General features: G+C 38.1%; 1 protein-coding gene across 3 annotated transcripts in view; it reads right to left on the reverse strand.

Annotated features, from left to right (window-relative positions):
• Nucleotides 1–231: 231 nt before the first annotated feature.
• The window catches only part of GNG2 (G protein subunit gamma 2), a 119,636-nt gene continuing 103,917 nt past the window's right edge, over nt 232–15,950 (reverse strand). For all 3 annotated transcript variants that reach the window (XM_019645647.1, XM_019645636.1, XM_019645626.1), the window contains one exon: nt 232–3,507. In XM_019645647.1, the coding sequence (XP_019501192.1) occupies nt 3,379–3,507 (129 nt within the window). In that variant the 3' untranslated portion in view covers nt 232–3,378. The remainder of the gene's footprint in view (nt 3,508–15,950) is intronic.

Here is a 15,950-nt window from a genome sequence, read left to right on the forward strand (position 1 = left end):
CTCTGTCCCCAAGCCCTGTACCTGAGATGCAGAGGCCAGGGGGAAAGGCTTTTAAAGAACCTCATGTGAGTTTGTCCTTCCTTAGGGCACTTCTATGCACAAAACCCTAGAGAAAAAGCAATGAAAAAGCAATTTCTGCATCCATCTTGTTAAGTGTCGTCATCCTTGTCAAGGTAACCAATGGGTGAGGTGGTCCACAGGCCTTCGCAACGAAATTGACTGCATATGAAATGAGTCTGAAAATTCCATTTATTAAAACAAATACATGTGGGATGAAAATGTGCACATCACATTCAGGTGTTCCTGCTCAAACATTTCTGGATTTCCCTCTCTTTGAAAGACACACTCCATAAATCTTATATAGGAAAAACATTAACAATTTTTGGGCTGGGAAAACATTAATGTATATGTAACAATCCACCATTGCCAGGAGCAGGTAGAAGCAAATTAAAAACAAAAAAAGTACATAAATTCCCTAAGACAGCATGCTCAGTTTCTCAAAATTCCAGTTGTGAGTGTATGGAGAAACGATTTAGAATTTTTCTTGGGAAGCAATCTCTTTCAAATATTGCAAAATTCGCCTCAGATTGAAGTACTTATTTGCAACCTCTGATTTAAAAGAAATAGTATTAGGTTTAAAATTGAACCCCCCCCCAAAAAAAAAACTAGAGTTAATATTGAGAATGATGTGAGATTTATTTTTTCTAAATATAAGGGTTATTTTTGCTGTTCAATTCTATGGCAGATTTCATTACCATTCAATAAATCAGACACAGAAATTAGGGCCTTGAATAATTAAACTAACTTTTCCTATTAGTTACCACTTAAGATGAAATTATGCTGGTGAAAATGATTGTTGAATTTGTAAAAGAATTAAAGCTCTTCAAAGGCGTAAGTAATCGTAAGTTTTCCCCCATAATAAGTAAAAAATATCAATAAGCCAAAACTCATATAAAGGCTCTGGCATTATAATTCCTTACTATAGGACATGAAATTATGAAAAAAGCCAAAACTTTTTCCTTAAACTTAAGATGCGGTATATATTTACTGCTTTCTCTCTCCTTTTATAAACAAGGTCACGGTAAGTTTGGAATTTCCTTAGCTTTTAATTACCAGAGCTGTATTATGGTGCTTCCTCAAATTTTAATTCCATTTTCATTGCTCCAAAAATCTAGCTTTACATGAAAATATAAAGAGTCCTTATGAGAAAAACAAATGGTGTAGGTTATGAAAATCATCAGGGTCTTATAATGAGGCCTTAATCACCACCAAAGAGTGTTTATTCATAGTTGTTTTTATGTGATCACATATTCAATTCATATTTTGGCTCATTTAAAAAAAATGGATATGATTTTAGCTCATTCCACAGTATTACTAAGCTGATGGTACAATACTGTAGTTTAATAAATACTCCGCCAGGGTTTTTCCCCTCTAAATCTTCATCAGTGTCCCACTAACTGTAACAAAATTCCAAAGTTTAAACAGAACAGAAATATCTGGTTATAGAAGTGCATTCATACATTTCACAAATATTTCAGTATTCGCTCCCCAACCCCACCCCAGGTGTGAGCTTTAATTGGATGCATTCATTCTTTTACTAGCATGCCCATGAAAGGAGCTAAGGAAAATATTTACCAAGTCTGTTTCCAAATCTGTCCTTGGCATATTAAGAATTTTTATTGTCTCTTTTCTTTCCTCTTTATCCTTTTTTGTTTCTTTTTAAACAAGAGGAAAAAAAGAGAGGAGAATAAAATTAATTTGGAAACTGTCTTTGGGATTTCAAAGCAAACCAAATGTAAGAGAAGCCCTCTTTTGCCTGGGGATGTCACAGAAAAAAAAGTAACAAAGGCTTCCAGGGCCTCCCATTACTGATAGAGGCTAGAGCTGCAATGAGAAATCACTTTCAGTATCACCTCTGGGGAAAAGAGAGCTCTAACTACAAGGAAGCTGTAAATAAAGACTGAGAGAGTCTATCAAACAAGATGGAGAACAAAAGCTAAGAAAAGATTCTATTGGAAAAAAAAAATAGGTGACACATAAAGACCATCTCAGTGGAAAAAAGAGCCAGACCCCATCTGGTGGGGCTGGCTGTGGGGGCTACACCTGACCCCTCCTCCCTGGCAGGCGAATAGCCAGGATTCTGAGAATGGGTCTTCTCTGGTACCGTGTTTATTTCTCCTGATACTTGAACAAACAAGGGCCACATTTTTCTTAAGAACAGCACAGAAAGCGTTCTTTCAGTCTAGAATTTCTGTGATTTAGGGAAAGAAGGGATTTGCTCATATTCCATGACAAAAGCACCTCCCAGCTCCTGGTGAATCCTTACTGCTCCTGCATGATGGATGGTACCTGTGCTGCCATGCATCCTGGGTAAAACCCAAATGCTTTGGATTCTGGAAAACATATTGAAGAGGCATTTATACCACAGATAAGTAGGAGGTATTTTAGGCACCACTAAGGCTCTGAAGTCATCTTAATTCTCAAGATACAGAGTTTTTCTCCTTCCCAGCTTCTTTCTCTCTCATTCCTTTTCCAAACTTTATAGCAAAACAACAAAACGTCTGAATGGATGTAACATAGGGACATTTTCATGCAATATTACTCAAAAATTGTCACAAATATATGAAAGCACCAGTCACAACACATGATTTACTTTTACTTGCAGAATCAAAGCTATCATGTACAAATGTTAGGAATAGTGATAAGAGAACACAGACAACCGGCATTTTTTTGTTTTTGTGTTTTTTGTTTTTTTGTTATTACCAAGAGGATAAACCACAGGAAACATCTGCCTAAGCATTTTGGGTTGCTCATCCTTGAAGTTCAGTCTCACAGACAAGTCCAGCCTTATCTTTGTACTACTCTAACGGGGAAGGGTAGAAGGAGGCAGGGGAGAAAGGAAAAAGAAAAAGGAGAACAAAGGCGCAAAGACTAGACATCAATGCCATTAAACTGAATCGCGGTTACACTGGACAACTCAGCTGATCAAAGGGTATTCTAAAGGCAATATTCATTTCAAGAAGGTCATACACATCTTAGCTCAGGACAGCTGTCTGTTTCAATTTTTATTTTTTAAATATGAAGCAGAAATATAAGGTTTTGGGAGGGAGAGCAGAAAAGAAATGACACCGATTTTTATCTTTACATAGTCCCCTCCTCCAGGCAGTTCTGCTGATATCAGATCTCTTAATTCAGGCTGTGGATCGGCTTTCATTCTCATAAAGGGGATCAGTTCTTTAAACATGCATGGCCTGGAGTTTCCAGGATGGTTCTCCTCCCTCTCTTTAAATGCTGTGGACGAGAAAGGTGCCCACTTTGCTAAAAACTCTACATCAGTGTCCCAGGAGCCCCAAGGCTCTTCAGGCTTCTCATGAAGACTTAAAGGATGGCACAGAAAAACTTCTTCTCCCTAAATGGGTTCTCTGAAGCCGGAACAGGGGTCAGGAGGGGGTCTTCCTTGGCATGAGCTTCACAGTAGGCCATCAAGTCTGCAGCTGCTTTCGATACCTGGAAAGGAAGAAAACAACAACCGGAACTTTAGGTGAGGCGCTGATGCAGGTGCAGTCGGTGAAGGCCCAGGATTTGGTGTCCAACTTCCCTCAAGAATTCAGTTCAAATCCTAACTCCACCACTTACTAGCTTGGGTTAAAGTGAAGCAAGATACTCAACCTCCATAAGCCACTGTTTGCAAAGAAGGGAGTTGACTATCTTGACCTTACAGGATTGTTGCAAGCAGGACCAGGACTAGGATGAGGGGAACAAGGCACTTAGGGCAGAAAATTGAAGGAGACGCTCACAGTCAGGGTCATGCAAGTATCAGCTCTGCATTTGTACAGCCCTGAGAGTGGGTTACCCAATTTATTGGCATATAATTGTTCACAATATTCTCTTATGACCCTTTTTATGTGGTGTTCACGTAGTATTAATTGTAATGTCTTTTCTTTCATTTCTGATTTTACTTGAGTCTTCTCTCTTATTGGTCTAACTAAAAGGGTGTCAGCTTTGTTCATCTTTTCAAAAAAACCAGCTCTTAGTTTCACTGACCTTTTCTATTGTTTTTCTGGTCTCTATGTCATTTATTTCTGCTCTGATCTTTGTTATTTCCTTCCTTCTGCTAATTTGGTGCTTAATCTGTTCTCTTAAAGTTTCTTGAGGCATAAAGCTAGTTTATTTTAGATTTTCTTTTTTAATGTAGGCATTTATCACCTGTAAACTTTCCTCTTAGAACTGCTTTAGCTGCATCCCATAAGTTTTGGTATGTTTGTTTCCACTTTTTTTGTTTGTTTCACAATATTTTTTGATTTCCCTTTTTATTTCTTCTTGATCCATTGGCTGATTATTCAGGAGTATGTTGTTTAATTTCCATATACTTGTGAATTTTCCAGTTTTCCCCATTACTGATTTCTAATTTCATACCATTGTGGTTGGAAAAGATTCTTGGTATGATTTCAATCTTCTTAAATTTGCTAAGACAGGCTTTGTGACCTGTCATTTGACCTATCCTGGGGAATGTTCAGTGTGTGGTTGAGAAGAACATGTATTCTACTGTTGTTGGCTTAAATGTTTTGTATATGTTTGTTAGGTTCATTTGGTATAAAGTACAGTTAAGTTCAAGTCCAATGTTTCCTCACTGATTTTCTGTTTGGATGATTTATCCATAGTTGAAAGTGGGGTATTGAAGTCTGCTACTATTATTGTACTGTTGTCTATTTCTCCCTTCAGGTCTGTTAATATTTGCTTAATATACAGAGGTGCTCTTATATTGGATTCATACATATTTATGAATGCTATATTCTCTTGATGAATTGACACCTTTAACAATATATAATGACCTTCTTTGTCTCTTGTTATAGTTTTTGGCTTAAAGTGTCACTCTTTAATAGGCATTACATTGCTTATAAAAATATTTTTATTCTGTTTCTATTTTGTTCCAGACATTGACTTAAGTTTTCTCTTTTGACCTGTACAATAAACTCGAGGTAGAAAGTATTATCTTCCTTTTATAGATGATATTTCATGAGTTGTTCAATGTCATATAGCAAAGCAGCCAGCAGAAAAAGAACTCGAGTCCTACTTTTTTTCCCATTAAGCCACAGCCATCTACACACAAACTAGTCAAATGCAGGGCTAGTTCCAAAGGTTGATTAAAATTCTTTGTGCATCTTTATGAAATGCTACTATAACAGAATGAAAGGAAACAGGCTGTTCTTGTCTTTGCTCCTGTAAATAAAAGCAAGGGACAGACTTTCAGAATCTTGATTATTTTTTTGTGGTTTTTACTTGTTTGAGCTATAGTCATTATTACACCAAAACAGGAACTTAGCTGTAAGCAGCAGAGACTGGGCAGCAGTAATATCTAAAACTCACTTATTAAGAAGAGATCCAGCACCATCATTATTCATTTGCAATGCTCGCACACAAATATGTGGCAGAAAATTTCAAAATCTTTTTATGAAACAGAAGGTGTTATCCTGGGTAAAATTAATAGCTTAGAATTGCTCATATCTTACATTTTAACGCTTGATTCTGAATGATTTCCTTCTCAAAATATACTATGTGTTTTACCTTGTTTCCTCAACCAAATTGCAATCTCTTGTGGGTGATAGTCCAAGACAATGTCAGAACCCTAGCAGTAATTAGAATAATTGCTAATGTTGAACTGCCCTTTGTATGGGTCAGAACTGTGCTAATCATTTTACATACAGAATATTATCTAATTCTTACAACAATATTATGGGTCACAAGCTATTATTATCTTCATCTTTAATATGTGAAGTTGAGGTTTCATTAGGTAAGTGTTTGTCCTATGTCTCACAGCTCGTGAGTGGCCAAGTCCTGGTCTCAGTATTCCGGACTTAATCTTGATGAATGCTCTTCCTTTCTAACCCATAGCTTCCATGCTTGTCCCTTACCTTACAATGATTCATAGCAATAGTCTGCCTGGCAAATCTTGCTTTCCGACTATTCTTGCTAACATTTTGTACACAACTTCTTTCACATTTTACACCTCCATGCCTAATTCTTCTATGAAGATTTCCCCAATAACTCTAGGTAATCTCTCCCTTTTCAGTCCTTGATTCTTCCAAAAACATCTCAAAATTATCCTCTATTGCCATCTCTATTACTCCTACACCAGTTCAAGCCTCTAGCTTCTTTCTCCGTGATCACTGAAATAACCACTTAAGCTAGAATTTCCAAGGGACCTGCTCTATATAGACTGAATGTTTGTGTCTCTCCAAAATCATATGTTGAAATCTTAATCACCAATTTGATGGTAATTGGAAGTGGAGACTTTGGGAGGTAATTAGGTCATGAAAACAGAGCCCCCATAAACGGTATTAGTGCCCTTATGAAAGAGACCCCAGAGAGCTCCCTTGCCTCTTCCACCATGTGAGTTTATAGTGAAAATATAGCCTTCTATAGCCAGGAAGCAGGCCCTAATCAGATACCAAATCTGCTGGCACCTTCATCTTGGACTTCCAGCTTCCAGAACTGTGAGAAATAAATTTCTACTGCTTATAAGCCATGTAGTCTATGGTATTCTGTGAAAGCAGCTCAAACAGACTAAGACAGGATCTGTGGGTAGAATTCAGGGGGTGGTCTGTGAATTTCAATCACAAAAATATCACATCTTTATTTTCACTAACCTCAAATGGAAATTTCTTTCCATTGTAGATGTAGGCAACACACCAACATGCTACAGTAGCATTGGCAGTTTCTGTGACTTAGTCACCAATAGAAATCAGATATTTTCCATCATATTACAGCTATTGCAAACATATTTCCTTTCTGTTGATTCAATTTATAATTATAGACCCACTACTAGGTCTTATATAATCAGTTAATAAAGGGGTACACATATAACTGTATCACAAATGTTTTTCTAAAAAAATATTCTGAGGAACTATATTTCAATATAATTAGTTTCCTTTGTGATTTAAAATATTATTCTGAGAAGGAGACCATATTCTTCAACAAGCAGCCAAACAGTTTAAGGGCACAAAAAAAGTTTAAGAATCTCCGTTCCAAATGACTTTCCTATTTTTGCAACTGTGCCAGGAGTAGCATTCTCCATACTGCAGTTATAAAAAATATTTTAAAAATATGAGCTCATATCACTCTCCTATTTAAAACTTTTAATAGCTTCCCACTGTACTTTGTAGAAAACCAAAACATCATAAAACAGCCTGTGGGTCCTGCCTGCTTTGGGTCCGCCCATCGCTCCAATTTCATGTTGTGGCATTCTTCCCTCCCCACACAGGTGTCCTCTAATTTTTTGAAATCTCCAAGTCTCAGAGTTTCACATACACAACTCCCTGGAACAGTCTTATCTCTATGGCCTCCACAGGCTGTCTTTTTCTCTTCCTTTAGGAGTCAGCTGAAGTATTGCCTCTTTGTAGTCTTTACCGACCACTTCATCTCATAATGACTTTCCTCATTATTCTCTCTCAGAATGCACCATTCTTTTCCTTCACGGAAAAACGCTTATCACAATTTATAATTATGACCACTGTTTATTTATTTGCTGTTTGATATTTAAGCACTATGCTCTGTGAAGGCAGGAACCATATTTGCTTTATTCACCACTGTATAATCAGTGCCCAGCACAGAGTAAACACTCAAATAATGGCTGAAGGAGTTCTCAAACATAATCTTATTTAACAAATATCCCAATAAAATAATATTTACTGAGTACCTAATATGCTGGGCACAGTTCTGGAGGTTTAAAATAATTAGGGAGAGGGCCGGCCAAGTGGCGTGATGGTTAAGAGCTGGCTTGGGACGCCAGAGGGCCCTGGTTCGGATCCCACATATGAGGGTCAGTCACACTGCCCTCTACAGCTAAGATGCTGAACAACAGCTCAACCTGGAGCTGGGCTGCCGTGAGTCGCTGGCAATGGCGTAGGCTGCAGCCCCTGCTGCAGTGGGTTGCCATGGGCTACCATGTGTGGCCAGCAGCCAGCGTAAGCAGCCAGCAGTCGCAGTGAGTGGCTGTTCAGAAGCCGGGGACTGATCTGCCTCACCCGGGAAGAGTGCAATGATGGTGCCAACTTGGGCCAGTGAAGCAACGTCCTCTACAACTAGACTGAAGAACAGAAGGACAGCAATTATCTGTTCCCCTTCCCCCAATTCCCCAGCACTGTTCCCATCCCCCCAATTCCCCAATAAAAATCTTTAAAAATAAATAATAAATAATAATAATAATTAGGGAAAAAATAGTCACAGCAAAGATTCCTGTCCTTGTGGAACTTATATAGTATGCTAGACTTCCAATTCTGGAGTCACAGGGACCAATTAAACCTTTCTGCTGTAACTTAAAAATTGGACAAAACATATGAACAAATTTTTTTAAATGTTATACAACAGGACAGTAATCCCTGAGAGAATAGAGACAAGATAAGCCTCATGCTTGCCCTAGCGTACTGCTTAAAAAGGGTTTCCAGGCCAAGGCACAGGTAGGGAGTACCTAAACAGGGTTCAGGAATGTCCCTGAGCTGAGGTGAAAGTAACAGGCAAGAAAGAGCTATGGGGGGTGGGGGGAGGAGAGAGAGAGAGAGCACATATACATGCTCTGGAAGCTTCCAGAGGATTCCTTTGAGTCTTTAGCTAAATACTGATAAGCACATGTATGGCAGAAGACTCTTGGAGGCTGTGCAAAGAATTTCAGAAAGGATCAAGTGAAACACTCCCTGATGAGCACACAGGCCACAATAGTTGTGTCCCCATAGGCCAGAGTAGAAAAACTTCATAACTGAGGTTTGAGTAGAGTCCTAAGAAGGGTACTACTTCAGTAGTGGTGCCAAATAGGCCTAAGTTAAAGGCTGTTGAGACTCACCTACCAAAGTTTAAAAGTAAGCCTTGAATAGACCAAAACATTTCCAAGTAAATTAACTTCATCCCAGAACAAAATTAAAATTTATTGGGATATAATATTCAAAGGAATACGAAAAATTCCAGCATGCCAAAAGATAAAATTCACAATGTCTAGAATTTTTTTAAAAGCCAGGTATTAAATAAGTAGGAAAAAAAAATCTCTGTTATAATGAGAATAAAAACTAATAAAAAAAAAGATCTAGAATTGATACAGATGATAAAATTAGTAGATAGGGATAAAATTAAAATAGCTATTGTAAATATTGTTCATATAATAAAAAAGATAGAGGAAAGCAAATATGATAAAAAGAGAAATGGAAGACATTAAAAAGACCCAAATCAAATCTCTGGAGATGAAAAATACACTATATGGAATTAGCAGCAGATTAGATACTGCAGAAGAAAAGACTGGCAAACTTGAAGATAATAAAAGGAACTCTCCAAAATGAAGCAGAGAGAAAACAGACTGAAAAAAAAAATGAACAGAGGACAATGAGCTATAAGACAACCTCAAGTGACGTTTTATACATAGAGATGTGTATACACACACACACACACACACACACACACACACTGGGGGTGCCAAAAAATGTATACAAGTAGACACTTTGGTTAATGTTGCTCAAGCAGTAGTTCACTGTAATCAGAAGTGTCTGGATGCTGATGGTAGCCACTTTGAGCACCTCTTATAATTTTAGAAGTCAAACGTGACTTGTATTCATCTTTTGTTGTTGGTATATATTGAGTATTACAATTTTAATACAGTTTTCCTTTCTTAAAATTTGTGCACATTTCTTTTTGGCACCCTCTGTATATCTGAAGTCTCTGAAGGAAAGAAGAGAGAGAGTGGCTGGAGAAGAGGAAAAAAAATATTTTAAGACATAAGGGCCGGCCGAGTGGCTCAGTTGGTTAAGAGCTCGCTCAAGAGTTTGAGCTCTGAGCAACAGCAGTTCGATTCCTGGCCTGAGCTGTGCAGCCGCTGAGCTACCAACAGGTGGCAGGATGGCTCAGCTTAATAATAAAAAAAAAAGACATAATGGTGGAAAAAAATTCTAAATTTAATGAAAACGACTCAAGTAACTCAACCAAACCCAAATGAAGAAATATGAATCAAACTACTCCAAAGTACAGCATAATTAAATTGCTTATATAGTATTTTAGTGGGAGAATAAAGAGAACAGAAAATAAGATATAATAAATTGCTGCTATAGATAATGTTAGAAGATAGGAAGTTTTATATGAAAAAGCAAGGTAAAAGGGATTGAGAGTGTGTGTACTGGGGGAAAGTGAGGGGGAACAGGTTGCAATAGTTAGGCTTAGTTGAGAAGGTAATCAATCTTTGGGAAAAACTTACAGAGTGACAATTACAGTAAGAAATGGAGAGTCACCAACTTAACTTTAAAGGAGCACTCTTAATGCTGTGCTGAGAACAGGAATCTATATGGGTCAAGGATAGAAGCAGAGACTACCCTGGAGACTACTGTTGATTCAAGTGAGAGGTGACAGTGGTTCAGAATAGAGCAATAGAAGCAGAGGTGGTATATAGTCATATAGTTCTAGACAAATAGCATTTGAATGTTGAATCACCAGAGCTTTCTGATGGACTAAAAGTAGGGTGTGACTTGAAAAAGAAACATTAAGAGTAATTCTAAGTTTTTGGACTGAGCAAATGGCAAGACGAAGTTGGCATCATTTCAGTTGATTAAGGCTGCAGGGAGAGGTTTTTGTGGGGAAGATCAGGAATTCAGTTTTAGACAGTTTGAAATCAAAACATCTATCAGTGAGATATATAATGCTGCAGGTTGGGAGAGAGATCAAAACTGGAGCTACAAAGTTGGGAACTGATGTGATGTAGATGGTACATAAAGGTTTGGGAATTAACAAGATCATCAAGGGAGTAAATTTAGATAAAAAAGAGAAGACCAAGAACTGAACCTTGGAACACCTCAATGGGAGAAGCTGGGGAGACTAAGAGGCACCAGCAAATGAAATTAAAACGTTAGAAGAAGTAGCCTGCAAGAGCAGCAAGCACTGAGAGCTACACGAAGAAAGTGCTTCAAGGAATAAACAGACATCATCCATGTCAAATGCTGCCAATAAGTCAAGTAAGACGAAAACTGAAAATTGGCCATTAGATGGAGCAATCTGAAATCACTGGTGATCTTGATGAGAGAGGCTTCAGTGGGAATAGCAGCCTCACTGGCATGGGTTTAGGAATAAGTGAGGCCTCCTCCTCCTTCTTCCTGAACAACTTAATCTTAAAGGCATTAGGTAGGACCAAGCAAGGTAGGTTTCCACACTAGGTCAGGTGCCTGTAGTGGGGATGTCAGAGTTCGAGCAGCGGGAGCAGAGCGTCTGTGCAGGGGGCAGACGGGTGAGGAGCATGGGAGCTCCGGTGGGATGTGAAGGCATCCACGTTGGGAGGCGAGGCTTGGTTCCTTGCAGAGGAGTTAACGAAATAAGGATAAGAGGATCCAGGTTCTCATTCAGTGAAGAGTGTTACAAATACGGAAAGTAGAAAGCTAGGATGAACCCTGTGGTGTAGGATAGGACCTGGTGGTGTTGATGTAAACTCATGGTTACATAAACACATGCATATATACGACAAAAAAAATCAATGTAGATGTAAAGTGTGTGTGTGTGTGTGTGTGTGTGTGTGTGTGTGTGTGTGTGTGAGTGTGTGTGTGTACTCTAGCCCTGCCTACTGAGAAGAACTAGGAGCATCAACACTGCAGCAATGAGCACATCTAAAATCCAGATCCTGATTTCTAAATTCCACTTTCAAGGGAGCTAGTGCTCTTTGGCGAAAAGGATGAATCCAGGGCCTGGGGCAGGAAAATGACAAGAGGCTCCTAGAACATCTTTTTGTGGCCCAAATTAAGGAAGCACTCAAAGAATGATGGAGGCATGTCAAAAGAACACAGTAGCCAGCTTTTTAGTCTGTGCCAATTTGGACATCAAAATAAATTATGACAGTAGCAGATTATAAAGTACATATCAATATAATACAATACATCTAAAAAATAGAATGTTTACTCTCAAATGGTTCAGGAAAAGTAAAAATTCTTTGCACTGTCCTTGTAACTCTCCTGTACCTTTGAGATTATTTTGAGTACAACTATCTTTTTTCAAAAGAAAGGGAAAATGGAAATTAGAGACAGTGAATACAGATAACTTTTTCAAGAAGTTATGCTGCAAAGCAGAGCAAACAAATGAGGCAGTTGCTGGAAGAGAAAGCAGGGGATTCAAGAGGAAAAATGTAAATTTTATTTAAGATGGAGAAATAACACCATGCTTATATGCTGATGGCAATGATGAAATAGAGAACAAAAACTGATGATTCAGGAAGAGCATTGGTCGGGGTGAATAGCTCTGGGGCGTGTCCTCAAATAGGGAGGTAAAACTAATGTGCAAGTGAAGGAATTTCCTTCTGATAACAGCAAGGATCTCTCCAGATTGACATCTGCTGGAACCCAGCCATCCAGCAGCTTCACCAAACCAGGCTGGGGCTGAGAACCAGGGAGTAAGGGGAGAGAGACTCAAGACAGTTCCAATAAAGGCCACCAGACCGTGATTGGAGGCTATGAAAAAAGGAATCTACTCTAGGCAGACACTCTGACAGCTCTGAAAAAGAGCTGTTGTCTGTAAGGATAAAAACCAGTAGAGGCCTGACCACTGCACTGTATTTGTGAAGCTAATGTTGAATAACATTGTATGTCAACTATAATTATATATACATATAGTCACGGGATGTGGAGTAGAGTGTGGGAATAGAGTCAATGGAATTGTAATAGATAAGCATGATATCGGGGGTGGGAGGGCAGTAGATGGGGGAGGGGGGTTGCTTCTGTCTGAAGGGTGAAAAGGATAACTATTGCATTGTTCTGTACATCTGAAACTAACCATAAAAAAACAACAAAAAAAACAGACCCAAGAATTTAAACAGTATGCAAGCATATAGCTCTGTCTTCATTACATCCTGAAATTGAGACACTTTTTTTTTAAAGATAACCTCAAATTATCTAATTCCACACAACTCTACCTTTTGAGTCACATCTTAAAATTGATGTCACAAAATGCTTGCAAGCCATCAGGCAAAGAAGTAAGCACTGACAAGCTGTCACTGCCTATGCATGTGGGAAGTTGCCTATGCATTAACGATAGCAGTCATTCAATCACTCCTTCAGTTAAATTGCTGGCATTAATGGAGCCATCCAGGTTGACAACTTTAATTCCTTGCTTAAAATGACATCAAAGATTACACTGGGATGGAGGCTTGAAATGGGAAGTTATAAGTGAACATTAAACATTGCTTGTCACAGGCTGGGCTGTCACAGTTGAAGGCAAAAGAAACTGCCAAGCCTCTGGGAAGAGATCATAGTGTTTTAAAACTAGGGCAGATTGGCTTGACATTTGTTTTGAAAGATCTTTTACTGAGGTCAAAAGTTGCTGGCTACTTTAAAGCTTTATCTTTCTTTGAATAATTAATACAGAGGGTGTCCCCCAAAATGGATGCACATTTTAAGAAAGGAAAACTGTATTAAAATTGTAATACTCAATATATACTAATAACAAAATATGAAAAGTCATGTTTGACTTCTGCAATTACAAGAGGTGCTCAAAGTAGTTACTGACAGTGTCCAGATACTTCTGATTATGGCGAACTGCTGTTTGAGCAACGTTGACCAAAGTGTCCACTTGTATATGTGTTTTTGGCACCCCTGATATGTAATTCATGTAAGGGAAAACTTAAGCATCTAGCTTAAGCACTAGCAAATGCAAGAAAAAAAAAGCCCCTCAGTATCCTTTGCTATGCCTTGGAATTATACTGAAAATACCAGAGGTGCTATGGAGAGCAAGATCATTCATGTAGGGAATGGAGACCAGCAAGGCACCAGGATGCCCGCGTCCCTGTGTGGCCTCACATCACTGCCAGTGGCCAAAGGTGAGCCTGATGGATCTTCCCACTGTGATTGTGAAAAGAACCCAGGATCAAACTGTCATTTTGATGCTAGAGAAGTTATAATTGTATAGATAAATATCTTCTATGTTTATTTGTCACATAATGTGTGAGTATTCTAAGTAGGCTTTTCTTTCTTGCTTCTCCAATGTGATATTAAATTATTGGTATATATCAATAGGATATTTTTAAAAAGGAAATAAGAATAATTAATTTTCAAAACAACAGTCATCAAGAAAACATGTTACATGTAATTTACCCTATTTAATAAAAGAAGAAAGACGTTCAGAATTGGCATTTAAAATTGTTATATTTTTAAGAAGGGCAGCATCACCTGGTCTGAAGATTAGGCTATTCAGAAAAATTCATTTCCCAGAGGTTTCAAATTGTCAAGGCTTTACAGTGTTACTTCTCTAGCTCCTAGGTACCATGTATAAGGCAAGCATGTACTTGGTGCTTAACAAATAGCTATACATTTTTAAAACTTATATCAACTCTCATAAAAATGAAGTTTTATGCTCAGTTATTAATGTACAACTGAATTAAGTGTTAAACTTTTTGCTTCATTTTCAGCAAATCAAATGAATTAGAACTGGCCATCTTTGAGCACAGCCCTTTCCTCTATAAGTCCTTTGCTAATTTTATTATCCCTGAAAATATTCTCCATTGCCATATAAGGAGGTTTGCATCTCATTCTGCCTCATAAATTGGATGCATGCATTTCTAGGGAGAGAATGTTAAAACTTTCAATTTCAATGCTGAAAAAATACTGGAAAAGTCCCAAACCTAGAATATATGTCCCCTCTACTACCAAGCATGGTATCTAACTGGCCCATTTCTCAGTACAGTTTTTCATCAAGTTCGATTCCAATTTATCATGAATCAATCATCAGAAAGATGATTTACTCATTAGAAATGTTTCTATTTGGTTCAATAATTTACACATATTTGTCAGTTATGAACATCAGTCTGTTTTTTTTGTTTTGTTTTTTTTTTAGCTGAGCTATCCTGCTACCTGTTGGCAGCTCAGCGACTGCTCAGCTTGGGCTGGGACTTGAACCACTGTTGCTCAAAGCTTTCACTCTTGAGCAAGCTCTTAACCAACTGAGCCACTCGGCTGGCCCTAGTCTGTTCTTTTTATGTTGAACTGTTTTAAAAAGAAGATATACTATAAATGCTGGCTACTTATCATACACATGACATAATAGACTTTATTTATTCTTAAAGTGATCAATTCTGCCCTTCTTTTAAATATTTCATTGAATTTTCTCCTATTACCACAGCTTTATTTGGATAATTACATTAACCTTGGAATTTCCCAAACCGTAAATGTAATTGGGAATGTCATGTACAATATAATTCCTAATGTCTTATAATATGACACTCTTAGTACATGAACTTAAAGCTCTCCACTAAAAAGAAGTGTTTCCTGAATGTCTGTGCACCTCAGCACAATGAAGGATGAAAAGAAGTAGATGACATTGCCTTTGACTTTGAGGATTATATAGCCTACTTGAAAAGATTCATCCAGTAAGGGTAAAATTTATTAGTAAAATGATTAGTAAATATAGTCAGAATGGTAAAAAAAGATTCATGAACAAGTGGGGATTTAAGCTGACCCCCCTAACAGAGGAGTAAGATTTGGATCATGTCTTAGTCTATTCAGGCTGCTATAACAAAATACCATAGGCTGGGTGGCTTATAAACAACAAAATTTATTTCTCATAGTTCTGGAGGTGGGCAAGGCCAAGAGCAAGGTGCTGGCAGATTTGGTGCCTGGTGAGAGTTTGCTTCATGGTTCATAGATGACCATCTTATCACTGTGTCCTTCCATGGTGGGAGGGAAAAGGCATCTCCCTGGTGTCTCTTTCAGAAGAGAGCACTAATTGCTCTCATGATCTAATCACCTTCCAAAGGCTCCACCTCCAAATACCATCATGTTGGGGATTAGGATTTCAATATACAAACATTCAGTCTGTAATAGAAAGGATAAGAAAAAGGGGAAAGGTGTTCTCATTGAGGGACCTGGAATAACCAAAGAGGTGGGAATTTGCACAACATATTTTTGGGATGGTAAGGAGAGTCAGTTGGAAAGGTCTACTGGACACATTTGGGA

Source organism: Hipposideros armiger, unplaced genomic scaffold (assembly GCF_001890085.2).
Source record: "Hipposideros armiger isolate ML-2016 unplaced genomic scaffold, ASM189008v1 scaffold_5, whole genome shotgun sequence".
In the NCBI taxonomy this organism is placed as follows: domain Eukaryota; kingdom Metazoa; phylum Chordata; class Mammalia; order Chiroptera; family Hipposideridae; genus Hipposideros; species Hipposideros armiger.